The 24,406-nt window shown below is 44.0% G+C and overlaps 1 protein-coding gene across 2 annotated transcripts; it reads right to left on the reverse strand.

Annotated features, from left to right (window-relative positions):
* Positions 1-59: 59 nt before the first annotated feature.
* On the reverse strand, positions 60-23,815 carry DYNC1LI2 (dynein cytoplasmic 1 light intermediate chain 2). Of its 2 annotated transcripts, XM_059383719.1 has the most exons (13): positions 23,491-23,814; positions 23,241-23,314; positions 21,051-21,167; positions 17,665-17,895; positions 12,300-12,469; positions 11,176-11,269; positions 10,057-10,192; positions 7,514-7,625; positions 6,857-6,916; positions 6,014-6,055; positions 5,460-5,577; positions 4,404-4,520; positions 60-3,034 (listed from the first exon to the last, which is right to left on the reverse strand). In XM_059383719.1, exons 1-13 carry the CDS (start codon positions 23,595-23,597, stop codon positions 2,934-2,936), a joined length of 1,479 nt encoding a protein of 492 aa, XP_059239702.1. In that variant the 5' UTR covers positions 23,598-23,814; the 3' UTR covers positions 60-2,933. The 2 variants fall into 2 exon arrangements, with proteins under 2 accessions (XP_059239702.1, XP_059239703.1); XM_059383720.1 differs by lacking the exon at positions 6,014-6,055 and having other exon boundaries at positions 23,491-23,815.
* Positions 23,816-24,406: the final 591 nt, after the last annotated feature.

The raw sequence follows: 24,406 nt of genomic DNA on the forward strand, positions 1-24,406 counted from the left end.
CAGACAATTCAACTTTTATCTCCAGTGAGATGATTTACCATAAAGAAAGCCACCAAAAGTTGTAAGCAGTCTGGATTCGTGTTTATTGAAGCCAGTAATTAGAGACATCTTCTCTTCCAGCACTAGAAAGCAAGGTTCCACATGACTGCATAACTGCATCCGGCTAGAGCCACACCCCTGGACTAAGGCTGGTGGGGGAATAATCTGTAGTCCTAATTTTAAGTTAAAAACACCAATAAACTTAGTATAGAGATGACAGTGAACTTTCACTTACAGCATCAACATTGTTAAGGTCATGATGTACAGAGCAGTCACTTTCAACTTTGTTAAACTAATAAAAAACAACAAAGTCTTCAGTTTAAATAATGATTTTAAAATGCCAATCCAAAAAAAAAAAAAAAAAAAAAGTGCAAACAAAATTAAATAATTCTAGCAGCATACCCGTTGCATTTTTAGGAAAGACCAATTCATGGCCCTTATGGCCACATCTTCAAGGTTGGGCTTATTTCTTTGATTTTTCCATTTTAAAGACAAACAGCAGATGTAACCACTATAATATATATAAATAGTCATAAAATTGTCTTTAACAGTCTACCATACAAGTGTATTCTGCAAATAAAATGAGTTTTACTTTAAAAAGTAAAGGCTGTTTACTGTTCGGCCTTTGGTTCCACTGCTTGAAAACCCCGAAATAACAAAAAATATCTCCCCACCTCCCCCCCAAAAGAACCCTGCAGCTCCCCAAAGTTGGTAGACTTTGGCAACCACTGAGCACATGAAATTACACGCACCAGTGTCTTGTTACTAGGAGCATCCACTTGTCATGAGAAACTAAAAGTGATCTCCAAGAAACCTTCCCTCACAAGACAGGTGTCTTAGCATTTCATCATTTTATATTGACACAAAAGTGCTTTTCAGTTTAAATGACAAAAAAAAATTTTTTTTAAGAAAATTTTGCATTACAATTTGAAATCATACTGTATGCCCTGAGGGCATGTGCCTTTCCAATAATTCTTTCTTGTTTCTGAGGTCACTCATTTGCCCCCACCCCCACCCCAGCTGCTGTGGAGAGAGGGGTTCAGGGACCCATCATCAGTGCGGCCACAGCTGTATTTACTGGTCACTACACCACAGCTATCCTTATACAGTCAGTTTACCGTCATTATCTGGACGATCTAGTAATCGGAAGCCACAATACATTTAAAAACAAAAACTGAATTTAAAAAGGGGTGAAAAAGTGTATTTTTAACAATAAAACTGGCACAAGGAACATGTTTCTGTTTGTCGGAAAGGCAACTAAATACTCAGCTTTCTCCTTAACAGTGTTCAGACCTTTACAAAAAAAGCAATTCAAGACAGTCTTAGAGTCTTTTCTTGTTATATAACACAGGATATTAAGTTATGCCCAGTACTACATTAGTGGTCAGTCAAATGTGGTATGTAAAAGTAATGACATTAGGGAAGTTATGCTCAGACACAGTACAACAAACATTCATATAAAAAAAAGTAAACTCCACATAAGTGAACTGTGGTTTTTTTCCCTTGGTTTGACAACAAATGTTTTATACATTATATTAATGGTAGTGTTTGCATTCAAATGTTCTGTCACGTATAAAATTGAAAGTGCCATTTCAAATCCACAGAAATCATTTCCAGAATGGTGGTATGACATGACGATGTGTATGAAATTTGCCCTAAATGGAAACACTGAAACACTTATTTCCATAAGGGGAAAAAAAAAAAAAAAGCTACACTTTATGAAAAACACAAACAAGAGAAATGTATCATTTCCATTTTCAATATAAAACATTCACACTTATTTGTCCATCTGATAGCACTAATCAGACCAGAGAGCTAGGACAAGACCCTTTTGCATCAATGGAACTCCATGAAGGTTTCCACAGACCGTAAGGCAGGGATTGGTGCAAGCCAATTCAGAGTGCAATTACATTACAAACCTCCCTCAAACTTTGTGTAGCACATTGCATTATGGTAAAATGAGAGGTTGGTTACCCATTCTCTATTAGTAGGCCAGCCTGTGGTAGTATAAAAAAATTTATTTTAATTTAAAAAACAAAGCAGGAGCTATTTAGAAAACAATTCAAAGTAAACTAATTTTGTAACTGCTGACTTTAAACACACCCCACAGTGACTGTCTGCCCTGATGCAAACCCGTGGAGCCCAGCACGTCCCACAAGACATGGCCTGGGCCACACACGTGACTGTGAGGCAGCCGCCATCTTCCCCACCCGTGTCAACTCCACCTGACTCAGGCACCCCCACACTCTACACATCTGTTGTAAGTTAAAGATGCATTCAGAACAAGTCTAATTTCCATTTTTCTTAGTGTTTAGCCTGGAAATGTTTCTGATTTTAAGCCTTAAAAATGATTACTCGACTTTCTACTGACCACACAGTATTTACTCACACTGCTCATCTCTGCCTTCCTCATCTCCTTCAACATTCGGCTTCCCCACCATCACTTCTCTCATTCCTCCTTTCAGCCTTTCTCTTTCCTGGACTTGCTGCTACTTAATCTGCTTCCCAAGAACAAGTGAATTTGCTAACACGCAACTGGTCAGACTAAGCACCCTCTGATCAATGATTTCCTGGTCTCATTTGCTCCACCCTGAAAGAAAGCAGGCCTTCTTCCTCTCATCTACCTTCCCTTCCACAAGAAGCCCAGCTGCACTTGCTTCCCACGGGAGAGCCGCATGCCTGAGAGTCCAAGGGTTATCCTTAACAAAGGGGTCTGACACGTAACCTTCCTAAATGTGCATTTCATACTCGGACGAGTCAATGAAGTATTTTTTAAGTTCATCTCCCCTGCCCCAAAAAACTGATAGCATGTGCCATATCAGAAAAATCCTTGTCTTAGCAGATCAATATACATAGTTATTTGGTCATTTTACATATGCACTTTTTAAGGAGGATCAGGCTTCATTTTCTGTTGAAGAGTTTGTTACCATGGAGTCTGGTTTTCGAGTCATTCTATCCAGTTCTTCCTGAACATTTGTCAACACAGTCTTTTGTCCTTAAAAAAAAAAAAAAAAAAAAGTCAGCAGTGACGGGGGAAATTATTTTCCTAAAAGGAACATTTAAAATTACAGACTTCTGTAATCATTTGTGGCGATACCAACCTCAGTAAGAATAAAACCAAGTCTTTTTTCAGTGCAATGATTATAAGGAGATCCGCTAATTCAACCCTTCTCAATTCCAAACATCACAGGTCTGAGTTCCCCTGGATACATAACTGCCCCCTGCCTAGGGATGCCTTTGTGCCAAATATAAGGGCCTTTCTGAAAACACTCTTACTACCCAACTCCAACCCCATACACTGTCATCACCTCCTTCTTAGAGGCGGTATGTGAGTTTCTGGTATACCAAAAACTACTTTCTGTGCCTCAGAACAGGTGTTTAGGTTTTGTTTTTAATTACAACACTCTAACTCACACGGGTAGTCCGGAAACACCATGTTTCAGTAAGAATATAAGACTAAAGCCAGACATTTCAATACTGCACAAAGTCGGTCCTCATATTCTTTTGTTATCAAATGCTAACTGAGGCCTGGAAATGACCCTTATCTCCTATCAGGGGATACCAGCCTGCAGCCTGGGCTACCAGACCCAACTGAGATTAAGAACCGAGGAGTCCCTGAAGGTCTGGCTGACCTAAGCATGGAGTGATCTCCTGTGGACCTCCTCTCATCTGAAAACACCAATTAGGGAAAATACTGTATTAACATTTCTTATGGTCAACGGAAAAGTAAAAGCAAAAACCTTATGGTCTCAAGCTTCCTGGCAAAGTGGGTAATTCTCAAGGAACTTGGCTCTTCTGTTTCAGAGGCCTCCAAGACAAAGACTTGCCCTACGGCCCACAAGGAAGGACAGGAGGGTGGGCTGCCACAGACAGGAGTATGTGTGACAAGTGGGGAGCTTCATGGAGGAGGAAGGGACGACCCTCCAGGGAGACAGGGAGGGGTCACAGGCTCCAGCTCATGGCAAGACTAGGCACAGTGAACAAAAATCTTTATAAAGCATCATAGAATACTAAATATCATAAATAAAATATCCTCCCATGACCTCCCATGAATAGCTTGGACACCAGTCACATGTACAGTTTAGAATGTACCTCAATTCACCCAACAGTCAGTTCCTGAGAACCCAATGTACATAAATTCTACCCTAAGTGTGCCAAGGAAACCTGCAAGCTAGTAAGGTAATCCTACTGTAAAGTGTCCTGCTCCGTTTAAGGTACGGAGGAGTTTACTTGCTTGGCTGCTCAGAACACGGAGGATCTGCATGTCAGGTGAAGGCAGATGCTCCTGTCCACTCGCGCCCCCACCCCCACATCCAGTGCTGGTCAACCACAAGGATCAGAGATCTCCAAGGGCCCTTCGGTACCTGACTTCTTAGCTGTGCTCTGCACACCACTAGCACCAGGACTGCCAGGAGAACCTGTTTTTTTACTCAGCAGGCTGTTGAAGAAGCTGGCCAACACACCTTCACTTGCGGCATTATCTATGGAAACATTAAAAAAAGAGCATCACGCCATTGGACGACCCAACACCACCACAAAACTAGTTTTCAGCTTGGAATTATCCATTTGTGGCTATCATCTTCCCTATACACTAAGTACATTCATTCACTCTCACTCCTTATATACAGCCACTGTTAGCGTGATTAAGTGCAAACCTGTTTACATTTTCTATCTGTTTAGGGACATAATATAACTCATGCTCCACCTCATCTCCCCATCTACGAGGCAGTGTTTTTCAAAATTTTATAAGCTCCTTTTTTAAAGATCTTATTTATTTATTTGACAGAGAGAGAAATCCCAAGTAGGCAGAGAGGCAGCCAGAGAGAGAGGGAGAAGCAGGCTCTCTGCTGAGTAGAGTCCTGACGCGGGACTCGATCCCACCACCCTGAGATCATGACCTAAACTGAAGACAGAGGCTTAACCCACTGAGCCACCCAGGTGCCCCAAAAAATGACTTTTTTTTTTTAAAAGATTTTGCTTATTTATTTGACAGACAGAGATCACAAGCAGGCAGAGAGAGAGAAGAGGAAGCAGGCTCCCTGCTGAGCAGAGAGCCCGATGCGAGGCTCGATCCCAGGACTCTGGGATCGTGACCTGAGCCGAAGGTAGAGGCTTTAACCCACTGAGTCACCTAGATGCCCCCCAAAATGACTTCTTATGTTGTGTTTCTCTCTGAAGGAACCCGCATGGCCTAACTGGGGTCTTAGATGCAGAGGTCACTGATTCCAACAAAGGGACAGACCTTGGTCCCTGTCAACTGTGAGCCCCCTCCCTTTGAGCAAGAAAAAGGGGAAAGCAGCCCCTTCTTGGGAGAAGTGAACAGCCCAGCTGTCATGAGTGTCCACCTTTGAAACCCAGCCACCGAAGCCCTTCAGGGCTCAGGCCTAAGACTAAGCACTCTCCAGAGACAGGATACATACTTTTGATGTTGGGGTCCGGCTTCTTTACTGATGTGCCTGGGGAGGCGCTAGGTACACTGGCTGGCCCTCCCCGGCCCTGAGTTCTTGGGGAGCCAGAGGGTCCTCTTGCAGGGGATTCCTAAGTCCAAAACCAGCCCAAGTTACACAAAGGCATAAAAATAACAGGAAATAAATATTTCAAAAATGAAGACATTCTCTGCAGGATGTTTTTCAGTCTAGGGAGACAGGTGGCAGGACTGGGAGTTTGTTCCAGCTCAGTCTCTTTCTAGACTTTAGTTTCTCCTTAGAGAAGAGATATCAAGATCAAGGTAATAAAGCCTGCTCCTCTATTTCCCTGAGCTATATTCCTTCATCAGACATTTCCTGAGTCCTTATTATGTTCCTGGCCCTGAGCCTTCAGAGAAACCAAATTCCCTTGAAAATACAAAAACCCACACAAACACAGGCTCTTAGAAATAATGGCATGAAAAAAAAAAAAAAAAAGAAATAATGGCATGAAGTTTGAAGACACCTACAACACTGAGCCTTGACCCTGTTTAGTTTAAGGTACTCACAGAGGCTCTCGTAGGCGTGGCTGGCTGCTTGGCAAGGAGTGACTGCAAAGAGAGGGACATATTGGCCATTAACCAAGGCCTGCAGAGTGCACTGAAGAAACACTTCCAGAGCACTCTGCAGAAACACTTACTTTCCAGTGTTCCACTAGAGGGCGCCATGAACAACCAAGCCATAGATTTTATATTATGCATGCAGAAAGTTTAAATTCAGCAATTTGGTATATACTGAAAAAAATAATCCAAGTAACCAGTTCTGGAGCTAAGGAAGCAAGGAGGGCACAGAAGAAGGGACCGGTTGGCAAAAGAACCATCAACACCCCAGCCCGCTGAGCTGCCTGCACCATCAGGTGGACCCGTGAGACGGCTAAGAGACAGGTCTAACAATACTGCTAGTAAAACAGAAAGGTGAGACTGGGTTTCCATTCCAACTTTCAGCTTGGGGAAGTTACTCTCTTCACCTAAAAAATGGATATGTCAGCTCTCCTGCCTTCATGCACAAGGCTGTGTGGAGCAATGTAAAAAAATGGAAGTGAGGTCAAGGCACTTGGTAAACTGTCAATACAGGAGGTATTATGTCAGGAAACCTAGTTTCCAGACAGAAAGGTTACTTAAAATGATACTAAACCTCACACCGCTGAGAATCTGCAAGCAGGCAGTGGATCACCTGAGGCAAACAGTCTAACCCCTACTCTGTACCAATGCTAGAAATGGGAGGGAACAAGGAGACCTGGTTACAAGCCCGTTAATGCTGCAAGCTCTTTGTGATGGCCTCAGCCTCACCCCAGGGGGCTGGTATTTCACTCACGAGAAGGTCTCTGCTCTGGCCTCCCGGATTCTTCTTACCTGTTGTTTCATTAGGAACACCTGCTCATCCTCCGCTGCCAACTCTTTGTCATGGACTAGCTGTGAAGTAAAGTGACATACTCATTTGTGGTCACAGGGCAAGAACACCCAAACTACTATCAAAATTCTCAATGAAAGAAGAATCCTGGGCTCGGGTTTCAACATGGGACAATCCTGGGGAGAGTCTCTGCTGCAAATGCACCATTCTGTTTTTCCTAGTCTGGAAACAACTCTGTTCCAAGACCAGCCTTGGCATGTGGCCAACTGACGTATTTAAGTCTGGCAGGTTCTAAACACATCCCTGATCAGGGCCAGGGCCTAACCCTAACCCTGCAGGTCAGAGAAGCACAAGGATCTCCTAACAGTTATCCAGAGGCAGTGGTGGACTGTCAGGACTTAGTGGGAAACTTCAGCCCAACTCCATGTGGGCACTCCATCACTCATGCCCCACCACCTGGAGCCATTCACTTAACACCAGACTTGAGCTGACTTTTTTTTTTTTTTTAAGGCCCTTGGATTACTTTTTTCTTCTCCTGAAAGTGGTTCAATATGCAAAACATATTTTCCTTATAGGTTTCTTGTCTCACAAAACAAACAAACAAAGAAACCTCCAATAAAACACAAACCTTACATCCCAAAAGTGACTGACATGGGTACCTTTCTCACAGGTGGTTTCACAATAAAATCTTCATATGCATCTTCTGGCTTCACAGTTGTGAAATTTTCATGTAAAATTGCTATTTTCTTTTCATTGTCCCAACCTGCAGGTCTAAAAGCAAGGAAATGGGAATTGATTTGGTTCTCCTGGGACTGTCTCACAGCACTTTAGACTTTAGAGCACATTCCGGGTTAGAGAGGGCTCTCAGATGAGAGCCTTTTCCACAAGATCTGATCTGTAGTTGCTGGGGCTGGCTTGTAGCTTGTGGCAGACAAGTCAACATTTAGTGCCAGCATAACCCATCAGCTTGACATCGCAGGTCCTACTCCAGACTGAGCTCATGGGCCCAATATCCAAGGAGCCAAAATGAGAGCTGATGAACTACACGTGCTGACCCACAGGAAGTGCTCAGAGCTTTCACGCGGCTCCACCCAGAAGAGCAAGGACACAATGGGGCCTTACTCCGACAGTGGAGGATACAAAGAACAGCACAGAGGACAGAGCTCAGGATGAAACTGTTTGTCTTGGGCTTCAGTGCAGAGGAGCTCTCTCTGAGAACTCTTCCGTTTTTTCTTATGGACTGCTTCATTAATGTTCCTGGTGTGGGAAGATACAGAGCAAAGGAGGGCACGAAGGCACCTACACTCACCTGGGCCCCAAAGCAAAGGGACACAAGCAGTCCTTGAGGCTCCTACATGGGTGCTGCCCTGAATGATTTCGCTAAGCAGGATGGCACCCAGGTTCCATTAAGTTACGCTGCAGGAGCTTACATTCCCACCAGGCTCTCCTGGTGCAGCGTTGGTGGTATAGTGGTGGGCATAGCTGCCTTCCACCAGGCTCTCCTGAAAGAGCAACTGCAGAAAGCCCTACACAACATACTTTTGAACTCTACAAGCTGCACAAAATGGCACCTGACTGTTCTTGCAGGACTCCCTTTCCCCACATAACCCCAGCTTCACAGCTCTGTGACCAGACTGCGTTCTCAGCTCCACCCTGACTTGCCAGCTTCCAAACAGCTAAACTCCCAACAGGATCAAAGACACAAAGGGACAAGGTGTGATCAAGATGCCACGAGGACCCAGGCGGCCTTTGGAAGCTGTGAGATGCTTCTCCTCTCCACAACAGCCCCAGTCCCCAATCCATCTTCCTGGGCTTCCTGTTCCTCAGGATCCCAAGTGATTTGGGCACCCACATACAACTCACTGAGCTTGTGTCTTTTTTGCCTTCCTGACTGCTCTGGACAACAATTCTCTAAAATCCATCTTGGGCTCTAGCTTCGCCATCCGTAAGCAGACTGAATCGGGCTCTCCCTGAATGTCCAGGAAGCAACCCTATTCAGTCCCCACAGCTCTTGGCTTTCACATCTTCAGCCTTCTCAGAAACTGTCCCTCCTGCCCCTCCACTCCTTCTGGCCTGCTAGGCGCACACACTCAGCCTTCCGCCATCACCCCTCTGCCCTCCCTGCCACACCGCCTCCACTACCCCGTACTGCCCCACCCCTGCCCTCTAGTCATGTGTGCAGGGACAACATCTTGTTAATTTCAGCATCCTTAGCATAGAACCTGGGCATCTAGGAAGTGATCAGTAGTTCCTTAAGAACTGTAATTTCCAAGTCAAGAGAATATTTAAGCTTTTTTTTTTTTTTTTTTTTTTTTTTTTAGATTTTTTTTTTTTTTTTTTTTTTTATTTATTTGACAGACAGAGATCACAAGTAGGCAGAGAGGCAGGCAGAGAGAGAGGAGGAAGCAGGCTCCCTGCTGAGCAGAGAGCCCGATGTGGGACTCGATCCCAGGACCCTGAGATCATGACCTGAGCCGAAGGCAGCGGCTTAACCCACTGAGCCACCCAGGCGCCCAATATTTAAGCTTAAAACACCAATCTACTAGCACAAGTCCTCTCGGAGGCCATATAGCTTCAACATTCACTCATGCATCCAAAATGCTCATCATTCTCCAGGGACAGAAAGATACTAACTGGAGCAAACAGGTATCCAAATCTCTGCCCAAGACCATCAGCCCCAGTAGCTCCTAATATATGAAGTGCTAAAAACCCAGTAAATATTCAGTATAGCTGAAGTCCATGCCAACTAGGTTCACCAGTGAAGGTGCTCGCAATCTTCCCAGCCTATGGCAAAGAAATCAAATACTTCAATAGAAGAGATCAGGCTCTCAGCCCAGTTCCCTACACTTCAACTCCCTCTTCCAGCCAGTATTCTATCAGAGCTGACACCAAGTGGCAAAAATGGCTAGCTTAAGTTTTGGCACCTTGCTCTCAATGAAGAAAGGCAGCACCCCTGGTCTCACTTCACCTACTTCCCTCAGAGTAGAGGCAGAATGGGCAAGTCATCTGGAGAGGAGTTGGGCGTATCTATTCCCTGTGAGGTCCAGCCCAAGCACTTCACCCCAAGGCAGCAGAAAGCTGGCTGTGTACAACAGAAACAGAAGGAACCTCACTTGGAAGGATAAAATGCGAAGGGTAAATGTACTATAAAAAGAAGCATTTAAAACAAAAAAGGATTTGAAATAACCTATATAGAACTCACATAAAAACTGCATCCTTTTCCACAACTAAGGCAGGTGTGATAAAGTGGAAGCCATACGTTTTATGAACAATGTACTTATACAATAAGTCGAGGTTTTTCTCCTCCTTCACTGATGTGTAAATCAATGCTGCTCCATCTAATCAATCTGCTTAAGGAAAACAAATTCATTGCAAAAAGATAATGGCAAATATATGCAAGCATAATCCTCAAAGTACTACTCACAGGTGAATCAGTTTTTGATTAACACAGGATCACTAGAAAGCATTAAAACTTTTTAAAATTAAAGCAGTAATTATAACAGATGAACATGTCAAATGCATAGAGCATGTCAAGGCTGGCAGACCATGCACTTCATTTAACACACAGACTGCTACCTTTTGATCCATCAGGCTGATGCCTAAGCAGTCAAGTTAATGGCTCTGAGGTTAGCCCAGAAAAACAACCTCAGCATATCCAAGGTACACAGACTCGTTCCTAGACAGATGTGCACACGGGATCCGATTTATCATTAAGCACATCAAAGACATGGGTGCCTAACATGTAGCAGCACCCTTCACTGAACTGGACAAGATAAAAGGCCCAGAGGAAATGGTAGGGACCTATCCCTCCTCCCCATATTCCAGAGCACGGGTCCATAGCACCAACTGCTATTGTATTTTTATAGAAGTAAGACTCAAAAAGACTGCTGACACACTATCTCTCTCCAAGACAGCACACAACAAACATGGGAAAACCTGTGTGGCATCGAAACCAATATTGTGTTGGGTAATTTACTTTTTCTGCAAAAAAGCAAAGTTTATAAAGATTTCCAAGATATGACAAAAGTAGTTTGGTAGTAAGACTACCCATATCAGCTTTCTTTTTACTATGAAAGCCTTATTAAATGTACAGCAATAAAAAAAAATTGATGAAGGACACAAATTAGCACATCTCAAATTCCGATGCAGTAAAATACAAAATTAGTAAAAAGATGTACATAATTTCGCCATGGCAGAAGACTTGTTCTGAATTCAGGATGTACTTGAGCTTTCTGAAGATGCCCTGTCTGGACAACAGCCTGGCTTGGCACAGAGCGGGGAGTCTGTGCTCTGATGCCCTGACACAGCGTTCCAAGGATACACTGGAGGCAGAACCTCCGTAGGTGTGACTGGATGAAGTCAAAGTGCTCGTCCCTGTAATCATGCTCCTTCTCCAGGACACTCACCGCATCACACTGCAGGGATGGCAGAAAGAGAAAGGAGTCATCTTTTTGCTTCTCTCTCCGCTGAGATGGGAATAGCATCATCTTTAAAGTTTCATAGTTCCAAAAAATAAAGCCATAGCCAAAGGTCTAAGTATTAATTAGACAAGAGTCAAAAACAACTGGGAATTTTTTTCACCCTGGACCACAGTTTCCAGAGCTGTAAAGTGGGGACCGAACAGTCTGATCACCTCAGAGTTGTTCTAAGAATTAAACACAGTCACATGAGGAAGCAGGCCGTGGGACTTGGCTGTGCACTGCACACTCCATAGGACTCCTGTTTCACAGAATATACTGCAAATGGCACACTTTGTGACTGAGAAAAAGTACTTTTGAAACCCAAAATGCTGTGTGTGTTTTAAGTCTATTTATTTATTTAAATAATCTCTACATGCAATGTGGGGCTCAAACTCACAACCTGAAATCAAGAGCCCCAGAGTCTTCCGACTGAGCAAGTGAGGTGTCCAAAAACCCAAAACAACTTTATTTCTCTCTGACTGAACTTTTCATTCAATGATGACTAAAAAGTCATCATTCTATAGGGTAGAAGAAATTGTAACTTTGCATTCCCTTCCTTCTTTTTCTATTGAGTGTTATGTTCCTTTCTGAAAATCATCTAAAATCCAACAGATTTTATGAGACCAAAACCCTACAGAATTCTGCTCTTATTATTATTTTTTACCATCAACTTGGGCTAGACCAACCGGTTCACAGAGCCTTAAGAAAGCTGCTTTTAGTTTTAAGTTTGAATCACTCAATAAAGTAGACAGTGCTTCATGGAGAGATTAACTCAAACTATGAACAAACTGAATCATGTCATGTTTCCAGCAACAACACTAAATGACAATATTCTCCAGCCTGACCTATTCAATGTATCTTAATGAATCCCGAATTAGTACAATTCTCCCTTAGGAAGACACACAAGCTAAGCTCCTTAGTTTCTTTCAGACGGTGACTGTACACTGGCCAAACCCAGCCAGATTTACAACTCCCTGGCACATACCTTTGTGCATACCACCAACACTGGGATTCCCAGGTTATGAGTCAGCATATTGTCACCAAGAGGCAAGGCAACATTTTCTTCATCAGGACCTGACGTCAAAGGTCCTCTTCTCTGTGGGGAACCTTGACAACCTTCTTCAGGCTCAACATAGTCTTGAAAATCTTTCACAACTACAGATGAAAAATGGAAAAGAAAATCACACACAAATAAACACATATACCAGTTTTAGAAAACCAAAAAAGGCAGTAAAAAAAAAAAGCACAAAACATAAAGAGTCATGACACACTTCCCAACTCTGCTCTACTGCGGTATTCGGGACTTGGAGGTAGTGATGCAAAATCCCAATTCTGACACATTCAGTCTGACCACTGTAACTTCAGAGCAGCAAAGACATACTCCTGGACATCTTGAAATAATAAAAATTAAAAAATTATTCAACTCTTAAATAGGATTTAATTTTTTTACCTACTCTTTTTTAAAATATTTTATTTTTAAGTAATCTCTACACCCAATGTGGGGATCAAAGTCAACCACGACATCAAGAGTTGCATGCTCTACCAACTGAACCAGGCGGGTGCCCCTTGAATAGGTTTTAAAAATTTCTAAGCTCTTAATATCTTCTATTATGAAAAAAAAGCCACATTTCTTAATATCTAATATTTTTTTAAAAATGAGACTAGTAAAACCATCTGAATTCCACAAGAACATGCTGTTTCCACTCAGCTGACACATGTCTGCACTAACGAGTGAGGCCGGACTTGGCCAGCCCATCCACATCTCTTCATCACCCTCACTCTTGTGGACTCAGTCTCATCTTTCGAAGATCCTGAGTCACTGTGCAATGCTGAACAACCAGTTCCCGCCTAACACATGAAGGAGTCAGCAGTATAACGTCCACTTCTTGGCACAGGCAGTCACTACTTCAGGCCAAGAGTGCAATCCCACAGGAGCGCCTTCAGGCTGAGAATGGTCCATGGCCCTGATGAAGCTAAGTGAACACAAAGCTCACAGACCACAGCTTTTCATGGGTACTTCAAGGCTTACATCTCAGGCCAGAAAACAAGGATATGATACTTAGAGCTACTTTGAGCTAGAAGAGCAAATATGAAGCTCTATACCCTCTATACCCAATGGGACAAAAGGACCAAAATGCCTTTTAGTCTCATCCACAACATGCTCATTAAAAAAATGCAAATAAATGGATTAAAGAGAACCTAAAGAGAGGTATACATACTACTTTCATCCACAGAACAGGTTTCAAACATTTTTTTAAATATATTTTTTAAAGATTTTATTTATCTATTTGACAGACAAAGATCACAAGTAGGCAGAGAGCCAGGCAGAGAGCCAGGCAGAGAGAGGGGAGGAAGCAGGCTCCTTGCCAAGCAGAGAGGGCTCAATCCCAGGACCCTTGGATCATGACCTGAGCTGAAGGCAGAGGCTTTCACCCACTGAGCCACCCAGATGCCTGTTTCAAACATTTTTTAAGGGAGGCAGAGGCAAAGGGAGATGGAGAGGGAAAGAAGCTTTTAAGATTTTATTTGTCAGAGAGAGAGAGAGCACACATGCATACAAGCAGAAGGAGCAGTGCAGGCAAAGGGAGAAGCAGGCTCCCTGCTGAGCAAGGAGCCTGACTCAAACCCAGGAACCTCGGGGATCATCCCTTCCCTGATCCGAAGGCAACCGCTTAGCCAACTAAGTCACTCAGGTGTCCCACAATTTCTCCTCATTAAGCTCATTCATATAATTTCATTGTCAATATAAACAGTCAAGAGATCTTTACTATATTTCGAAAAAAAGACCATTGAAGGGTTTTCTGACGCACTTAGCATGACTGTTGAAGGATTTTGAAGAAATCAAAGGTTCTCAAATTTTCTCCCTGAAAGCATTTTTTTTTAGAAGACTGAATTTGGGCACCTGGGTGGCTCAGTGGGTTAAGCCTCTGCCTTCAGCTGAGGTCATGATCTCAGGGTCCTGGGGTCAAGTCCCGAATCGGTCTCTCTGCTCCGCAGGGAGCTTGCTTCCTTTCTCTCTTTGCCTGCCTCTCTGCCTACTTGTGATCTCTCTCCATCAAATAAATAAGTAAAATCTTTAAAAAATTAAACAAACAAATAAATAAAAAGATCGTATTTATTTATTTGACAGAGATCACAAGCAGGCAGAACAGCAGGCAGGGGTGGTGGGGTGGGAAGCAGACTCCCCGCCGAGCAGAGCCCAATGCGGGGCTTGATTCCAGGATCCCGGGATCATGACCTGAGCTGAAGGTAGAGCCTTTAACCCACTGAGCCACCCAGATGCCCCCCCTGCATTTTAACAAATCTTCAGATCAATAGAAAATAAAATGCCTTAAGTCTGGGTAATACCTATGACTGCCCAACATCACATAAGGCACTCAACCAGGAATTCCAAGAGAGTGAGCATGGCAGAGCCTAGAGCAAGTTACAGGTCAGCTAAGTGGCTATGGGAAATGAGGCAGGGCTAGGGCAGCTCCAATGGTGAGCTCCAGGAAAATCCGACACCCAGTGCCCTGCATGAACTGCTGTATTTTACATATGCCAGGATGTAAAAATAGTTGGGAAGCCCGGGGTTAGACTGACTTAACTATGGCTATCCAGCAACTGTAGGAAACACACATGTTTTTAATAACTCAGCATTCTAGAAAGTTAAGTTCTAGAAGGCAATGTAAGTGTCCATAACATAGAGGTTGGTGAAAAAGGAGGATAAAAACATACTGACCATGTAATTCAGGTAATAAAATGTGCATTTCCCTTAGGGTACACACATGCCACAGTACAATTTCTCGCCAATGATGGGATGGCCAGTATTTACAGTCTACCTGGGGGTCCCCCTTTAGCATTTCATGGGAGTGGGAAGGGGAAGGAGATCAGAGTGCTCTACCCTAGCTGTTGCCTCTCTCTCTCTCATCTTTTCCCTCCTACCTCATTGATCACCCACTGGTTCCACAATTCTGAAAACATCCCACAGAGAGCACCTAATCTTTTTTCTCTATTTGATAAGCAAGGGAAGTCCCAGACATAAAGCAGGAAAGACTAACCTACACAAGCACCACCTTCTAGCAGCTCTGGGGTTGTTCTGCCCTCCCCCATCACCGCCAGTCAAACAGATGCCATAGACTCAGGGCTGCTGGGGAACCAAACCTGAAGGAATGGCATGGAGCAGCATTCCACACTCAGCAGACTGGAGACTGGTGTTGGATTGGAACTAGGCTGGGTGCAGCCCTTTACTCGTTCAATACAAAACCTAGAGTCCAACTGATCTGCAAAGCAGGAATCTGATGAGCAAGATGGCTGACTGCTTTATGAAAATGTAACCTAAAGCCAGCACTAACAAAGGCACTCCTTCAACATGCAGCACAAAGGCATGATTACCATCCAAACATCTCAGAGGAAGGGCGGTGAAAACAACAGAGGCCTTCAGAAGGATAAGCAGAGTCAGGAGGCATGGATGTGGTTCCAGTAATCGCTAGTTGCCAGCCTGTGTCCTCTCTTCCCTTCTTCCTTATAACCAAACCCAACCTTGAAACACCAGAACATATGGCCATTCAGAACTACATTTCCCAGCCTCCTTAGGAAGACGATAGACACGCACCCTTCAGCCCCTTTTTCCTCTTCCTCCATGTGCTGTCTGGAACACGGATGTGAAGGCTACAGCTCTAGTTGTCCAGAGGAAGAGAACCACACCCTAGAGATGACAAAGCAATAAGGAGAAGGAGCCAGCATCTCTGACCTGCGTCCCCAGAGCTGCTTTCCAGGCCGCAACTGCTTACCTCTGGATTTCATTTATAGGACAGAGAAATCAACTTGTCTTGTTTAAACCCCTGTTATTTTGGGTTTTATGTCACAAGCAGCTGAAACTAATCCTAAGTGACAGACATCAATGACTAAGCACAAAATAAATTTAATAGTTCATGGGGCTACAAGCTCCCAGGAGCAGGCATCTTGTCTGCTGTGTGCATCTCTGCTGCCTAGAATAGACCCAGCACAAGACAAGACACTTTTCCTATCTGGAAAAGAACAATATGCTTGGCTTGAGTTTACTTTTTTGTTTCAAAAGTATTCACAAGGTTGTAACACTAAGAAAACAGACTCAGAGACTGAAATCTTCAGGGTATTAACCCATTAATCTGGTAAGATGCTAAAAGGGCAGTGAAAGACAAAGAGCTCTTCAGCCTCAGAACTATTCTAAGAAGTTGTCTTTAAGGTCTCTATTCCAGGGGAAAAAGAGGTATTATCTAGAAAGGTCAGTGGTTGAAGACAGATGAGCTAAGTTGCGTGCGTAACAACTGCTGTAGAACACATGCGGGTGACCTAGGAAACACACATGCATACAGCAAACCAAAGATTTAGATGTTAAACTCCCATTTTAGCTAGTGTGGGACAAGAACAAGGGGAATTCATGATAGGAAGACACACAGCCAGAGAGCTGATTTAGAAAGCACATAAAAATTTCTGAACCCTTCCGCCAGTAAGTGTGAAGATCCTGTGTGCCATGCTCTAGAAGCCCTTATTAATTCACTAAAGGGAATGATGTCATCCTGTGGCAAAGAGCCAGGCTGAGCCCAGACTGCCCTGGCCAAGACTACTGCTGCTGCACACGGCCACAGCCCCAGCCCCTGCCCCTCCCATTTCCCTGGCAAGTGGACAGAAGCTGATGTAAGTGCACAGAATCAAGGGAAAGGAAAAATAAGCTTCTGAATCACAGTAAGGAAAAACAAAACAAAACAAAACAAACTTCATTTAATTTGAAAGTTCCCTATTGTCAAAAGGACTTGGGTGTCTTAGTCTCAAAATAGCCTTTCATTTTAATGACAAAAAAATGACCTTCCTATTTCTAACTAAGATCATACTTGCTGAATCTCAAGATGAACTAAGGTAAAAGCTGAAAGATTTGTCTTTTGTAGGGCTTCCTTTAAGCCTGACAGTAAGAGAGTCCATGGGGCCTCAATGGAATCCCAGGGCAATGGACTCAAGCTGCAGATCCCACGTTAAGTCTCCACAGCCACTGATGCTAACTCAGCAGCCAGAGTAACAGATAAATGAAAAGACCCACAGAACTGACTCAAATTTGAGAGGCAAGGAAAGAACCCTTATTTTAAAAGAGAACCAATGAAGAACAAGGAATATGGATTTGTTCTTTCTTCAACTGTGATGCTTGAGAATAAGACTACTTTAAATACTTTTTGACTACTGAATGTACAAAAGCAATTCTGAAATAAATGGCGCTAACAAAACCACATACTCCATAACCGAAGCTTTGTAACCTCTTGACACTGAAAAGGAAGGTGGCTTGAACCACCCATAGACACTAGTTAATTTTCCAATTACGAAAATCCTATTGTACTTACACTTCCGTTCCAGTTCCCTCATTTCTTCTGGTGGAATTTTCATTTTATCAATGTGCTCACGTAAAACACTAGCCCATTTCTGTAGAGATTCCATCACGGTCCAAGGCCTAGACATGTCTGCGACAAAAATGACCAAGGTCTCCGGCAAGGATTCAGCGGAAACTGCAAACTTCAGCAAGCCTTTGTGGTATAGGTCTCCATCCAGAATCCACACATTGCAGCGTGTGTGATCTGAAAAAAGTAGGTAAAGTTAAGTTATTACCTGACAAAAACCATCAGCACAGCTGGAAAAAACCCACATTAAGAACTTGAGGAGCACCTGGGTGGTTCAGTCAGTTAAGCAATTGCCTGAGGTCATGATCTTGGGGTCCTGGGATTGAGCCCTGCATCAGTGCATCATGCTCCCAGCTTAGTGGGGTCTGCTTTTTTCTCTCCCTCTACTCTCCCCCTGCTCTGCTGCTTGTGCGTGCTGTCAAATAAATAAATAAAATCTTGAAAAAGAAAAAAAAAAAAAACTTGAAGGTGACAGCCACAGAATTCCAGACAAAACCAAAAAGAAATCTTTTTTTTTTTTTTTTAAGATTTTATTTATTCATTTGAGAGAGAAAGATCCCAAGTAGGCAGAGAGGCAGGCAAAGAGAGAAGCAGGCCCCCCACGGAGAAGAGAGCCCGATGCTGGGACCCTGGGATTATGACCCGAGCCGAAGGCAGAGGCTTTAACCCACTGAGCCACCCAGGCGCCCTCCAAAAAGAAATCCTAATTGGAAAACAGCCCAAGTGCTCAGTGAGCAGTAACCCTTGGTCAAGAGGCCTGTTGAACTATCTACACTTTAAAAATTTTTTAACTACAATAATATGTTATATCCACATCTAAAGAGATTCTAGCAATGTCTGAGGAATAAAGAGTGAAGGGCATTTTAGCTCTCAATAAGAATCAAAAGATACATATAAAAGCAAAAATGTTCATTGGTCAACTGCACCACAGTCTATGTAATCCATTCTCAGCTATCAGCAAATCTATGGAGCAGTAAGCTGTGCCGAACAGCCTGCGGTTAAACAAGCTCTTCTTGTCATGCACACTAAACAGGGAGTTCACATACTACAAACGGTGCCAAAGAGACAGGATCTTTGTGTTTAAATGCCAAGATAAAATTATTACATATAAAAACTGAGGTATGAATTATTGGATGCCTGGTGATATTAAGGAATTAGTTATTTTTGGTATAAGAAAAATATAGCTATGTTTTTAAAAATCCTCATCTTTTAGGGGCATCTGGGTGGCTCAGTCCGTTAAGCTTCTGCCTTTGGCTCAGGTCATGATCCCAGGGTCCCTGCTTGTGCTCTCACATTCTCTCTCTCTCTCTCAAATGAATAAAAAAATCTAAAAAAAAAAAAGTCCCTATTTTTACCATACATATGGAAGTATTTATAAACAAAATGATACAATGTCTAAAATTTGCTTCAACATAATCCAGTGTGGAGTGAAAGGAGAAGCAAGTTAGAGTATAGTTGAAATAAAATTGCTACAGAACTGTTTAAGGTAACTGTTCAAGGCAAATAACACATACACTGGGTTTCATGATCCTAAGTCTATGTTGTACCTATTTTTAAAGGTTTTTCCATAATAAAAAGTTAAACATACACACAAATGTGCAACTACTGATATTTAATGAAGAACATGATTCCAAAATTATACCTGGATGATCAAACCACAGAAGATAAGTCTCCATAATGATAACCTATTTTAAAAAGTTTTTAGGTATCATTTTTGAGAAATATTTTTTCAGAAACGTGCCTTGAGTGAGAACTCCTACAACCAGTATCATTTCACTATTTTCTTTCCCAACAAACTCCAAAATACACTCTAAAAACCCATGTTCTGTTAGCTATCCTTTTTTGTGTTAACTGATTCATTAAAACAAATGCTGTTCAAAATGTTATATTCATGACTATTTCAACAGTATAAGCTATCTACATCTAACTAAACTTTCAAAATTCTAATAAATTTTAGACAGTGGTTTTGGTTTGGGTTCTGTGGATGTCTTCAAAGATACTGCTCTGTACCTGAAGCCCACTGATTTTAATGCCTACCCCTCACCAGGCATGGTTCCTTTCTTTAGCTTCTCTTCCCACTGCCCACTACACATAATCACTCACTTACATGGAGATCATACACACCACATGTGATGTTAAACGAATGCCCAGAACCCTGGAGGCAGTGGTTCTCTGACACATCATGTCCCATCACAAACTAGGGATAAGCCAGAGACCATTTTCTCTATCTGTATGATGGTCTGCAAAAATGTATTATTTATAACCCACTCACATCAAACAATAAAAAAGACTATTGCTGAAAGATGTATAACTAACCACTGGTAAGGGCAACTCCTCCAATAAAAAAAAAGACCTGCAAGTAGGTGGCCTAAAAATGCCAGAGACCAGTAAATTCTTAAGGCAACCTTAAAGAATCTGAAATAAATGTTAATGGGTTCTTCAACTCAAAGGCAAGTGAATATTGGTTAATCTGATGCTTTGGTATGATATATATTTATATCATCTTGATATAATTAGCATTTCTACATAAGAAATTAGCATTTCTACATTGCCACAAAGACTCAGAAAAATGCTACTATGAACATCTATTAAGCTGTTATTCTCTGAATCATACCAATTTCAAATTCTCCAGTAGGACATGGTAAAGTAAGTGTGCCCAAATCAGTCTGCCAAGCATTTCTCTCATAGAAAGGTCCAAAGCATTTATGCTTTTATTTTTCCCAAAGCTTTTAAGAATATCTTTTTTACTACCTTTATGTGCATTTGAAACTTTACCTTCAATATCTCCTTTTAATTGGGGGCTACCCGGAACAATAGTTAATGGTCCCAATTCCTCATTTTTATTAACATACTCTAAAAAGGAAAAGTGGGTAGGGGTGCCTGGCCATCTCAATCGGAAGAGCACGAGACTCTTTTTTTTTTTTTTTTTTTAAAGATTTTATTTATTTATTTGATAGACATCACAAGTAGGCAGAGAGAGAGAGAGGAGGAAGCAGGCTCCCTTCTGAGCAGAGAACCCGATGCGGGGCTCGATCCCAGGACCCTGGGATCATGACCTGAGCTGAAGGCAGAGGCTTTAACCCACTAAGCCACCCAGGCACCCCGAGCATGAGACTCTTAATCTTGGGGCTGTGAATTTGATGGTGGCAGAGATTATTTAAAGAAATAAACTTTAAAAAAAAAAAAAAGACATATGTTTCATCTGTTCACCTGTGACTAACTCTCTTAGAACTAAACAGAAAACTGAGACTGACCAGACACATTACAGGAGCCACAACCATGGAGTCTGAGTCATGCATAAGCCCCTTAACACAGATCAACATTTCACTTACCATCTCGGTCCTCATCATGGACGCTGAGGTAGAGATACTCTAGGCCTCTTCCTTTTTTGCCATGCTCAGCTCCTTGCAGTTTAGTCATGAGGGTTGTTTTCCCAGAGCCATCTTCACCTACAAATGATATACATAAGAAGGCAAAGTGTGCCATTTATTCTAGGCAAGGATGGGGAGTCTTGACACTTACACAAGTGACAACTGAGAATTTCACACAAAGCCTGCTGCTGAGGTCTCACCTGCATTCATCATAAACAGAGCAGGCTTTGCTTTAAGAGTGGCTGAGGAGGATGGTGATAAAGGTGGCAAATTCTAAGATCTAAAATGACATTCTACTGCAGTCATCCTTATTTCACAGTCATTCCTTTATTACATGGAATAAGGCAGCCCCTCTCTACAATTTGTAAGACATGCAGTGCTCGCTTCAGCAGCACATATACAATTTATAAGACACACATTTGAAGAAGTGAAAGTAAAGGTGGAGTCAGTTTCTCACAAAATAAACTTTTACTATAAGAAAAGCAAGAAATCTTCAAAATAAAATATAGTTAACCTTAAAGCCCAGGAACTTTGAACTAGAAAAAAAAGTCTGATCCTGCCTCATCATCATGAAGAATAGAAGCTATTATTCACTTCTGATTTTAGTACCTCTCTTTCATAAGCCATCCTGAAGGCTAGGAAACCGGTGAAAATAATTACAGACCTAAGCAGAACTCATGGGCAGAGTCTCAGTAATTATCAAGCACCTCCTCATTCCCCTCCCACCAACTAACAACCACCCCCACCCCCGAAAAAGAAACCTTAAACATTAAAACAAACCACCACCCAGAAACATTACTAAGCACCCCTGGGATTTAATAATATGGAATTACAGGACATGAGAATGGAGAGGCATTCCACAGATCAAAGGCCTCCTTCTCCATCCCCCATGCCACTACCCCATTCAGATACTCCACATTCCATCTGGGCCATGGTGAACACTTGACAGCCTGACATCAGTACCTGCTCATTTTTGCCACCAGCAACTCTGCTCCCAGAATTCCCTTTCTAAAGCACAGATCTGGTGACCTTGATGCTGCATTTAATGAAGATCTCTGAAGGTCCTCTATTACCTTCTGTAGTGACCATCACCTAAAAACCATAAGCTTCTCTCAAACACACTGAGAAAGCCACCCTAACAGTGATCGCCAGGAGGATGAGGATGGAGGAGAAACAAAAGACCCTTGAAAGTCAGAGGCCTCCAGTAAAAAGCATCAACTCTTCAGTCTTCCAAATCTGTCCCAACTTACTTCATCCATCACCTTCCACAAGGAGCTTCTGGCAGCTTTCAACCCCCTACACCCTCCTGTCACCTCTGTGTTCCTGCAAACACTAACCCTCTGTTCCCCTGCATGTTGACATCCTTCAAAACACCTGACCCCAAAACATCAAACAATGTGATGCTCCCGCAATAATCTTGCTATGCCAATATGGTGTAGCACAATTACCAACACGTTAGTCTCTCATTAACCCGAGGTTCTCATGCAAAGTCTGAAGGATGTCTGTGCTGCTCCGTGCCCAGCCTACAGGAACCACTCAATCAATGGGTTCTCTGGATGAATGAACCTGACCAAACCCCCTCACTTGTAGAAGGAACGGAGACCAGACACACTAACAGACGTGACCCAGGTAACCCAGTAGTAAGGGCTGGAATAATGCAGCGAAGTCCCTAGTAAGGACTCCAAGACCTACTGTCGTCCAACTGTCCACACTACTCATGAAGATAAAGGAGTGCCCCGGTATCATCTCTAGCCCTGACCCCAAGTCACCTCGTTCCCCCACCCCCTTCCCCGAACCTTCTCATATTCTCTCCCCCGTCCCTACACCAGCAATTTGGTGAACTTCGAGGCTATGAAGGCAGGAAATCAGAGGCATTTAAAGCAAGGTTGATGTTGCTGCAAGTGACTAAGGAATGTGCCGGCAACTCCATGCCAGCATCACTCGACTCTCCAAAAGAGATATCCCAAGCTCAGGCAAGTGGACTTGGCCACGCTCCGGCTGTGCAGCCAGGATCTCCAGCCCTCCCGGGCAAGGCAGGCCGCGCGGGCAGACGGGAGGTGAGAGAAAGGCTGGGACCTGTGAGAGGGGCGCCCACCTCGCCCACCTCGCCCACCCCAGCTTCCCGGGCAACGCCCCGCCTCCGGCGCTCACCAAAGACCAGGATGTTCTTGCCGGACGGCAGCTTGGACCTAGCGCGGGTGGACACCTCGCTCAGGATCGAGGACCTGTGGGGACAACAGCGGAGCGGTCAGCCCCGGGGCTAGACTGGACCCGACTGGACCTGCTCTGCCCGCGACGGCCCGTAAGACTGTCCGACGGTCCAGCCCAGTCCGGCCGGCTCCCCGCCCGGCCGCGCCCTCCCCGGCCCAGCCAGCTCAGCTCGGCCGCCTCGCGGTCTTACCATAGGCTCTGGCCCTCTTCCTCCTCACTGGTTAGGTCGCCGGCGGCCGCCACCGCGGGCCCGTTCGGGCCCAGCAGCAGCTTCTTCTCCACCCCCACCGGCGCCATCTTGCCAACTGCAGCCACAAAGAGGGCCCTCCCCCGGGCCCGCCGAGGACCCGCGAGGACCCTGGCCGGGCCGCCCGCCGCCCGCCCCGCGCCACACCTCACGCCACCTGCCCTGCAGGGTCCACGCCGCCCACCGCGCCCCGTCGGGCCCACGATTTCCGCAAGCTCCCACAAGACTGTGAGACCGCGGCCGTGGGGGAAGGTGGGCGGCGGTCAGGCGGCCGCCGGGACAGCCATGCGCAGAGAGGCGACGGCGGCTGCAGGGGGAGCCGCCCGGACGGCGGGAGCGCGGGCGGCCTCTGCTGGCCAAGGGGCGCAGCGATATCCTGCCTGGTGCAATCGCCCAGCAGGGCTCTCGAGGTGCGCCGTCGGGGGTCAGGAAGCCAAGTGGGCTGGCGCGAAAAGCTCAGGCTTTGGAGTGAGACCAATGCACGACAGCGCCATTTATCTGGCGCTTACCTGTGCCACAGTCACACATTATCTCACTGAATCGTATCTAACCCTTGCACAGATGAGGAACCTGAAGCTTGGAAAACTTAAGAAACCTGCCCAAGGACCGCAATGCCCCAAGACAGCATCCCAATACTTCAATCTTACGCACTGAGATTAAACTATTATATCATGAACTTTGCCCAGTTCTCACCAAGCCCCGCATTGAAAGATGGACCTTAAGCTAGACGCTCCTCATAAATATCCTTTCAACTCCTCTTTCCTTGACCCTATTAAAACTGCGAGATAGTGATCTTTTCCACAGTAAACAATACACTTGTTACTAAGGGTTTGTTTGTTTTTTTTAAGATTTTATTTAT

This window comes from Mustela nigripes, chromosome 17, assembly GCF_022355385.1.
Source record: "Mustela nigripes isolate SB6536 chromosome 17, MUSNIG.SB6536, whole genome shotgun sequence".
Lineage (NCBI taxonomy): Eukaryota > Metazoa > Chordata > Mammalia > Carnivora > Mustelidae > Mustela > Mustela nigripes.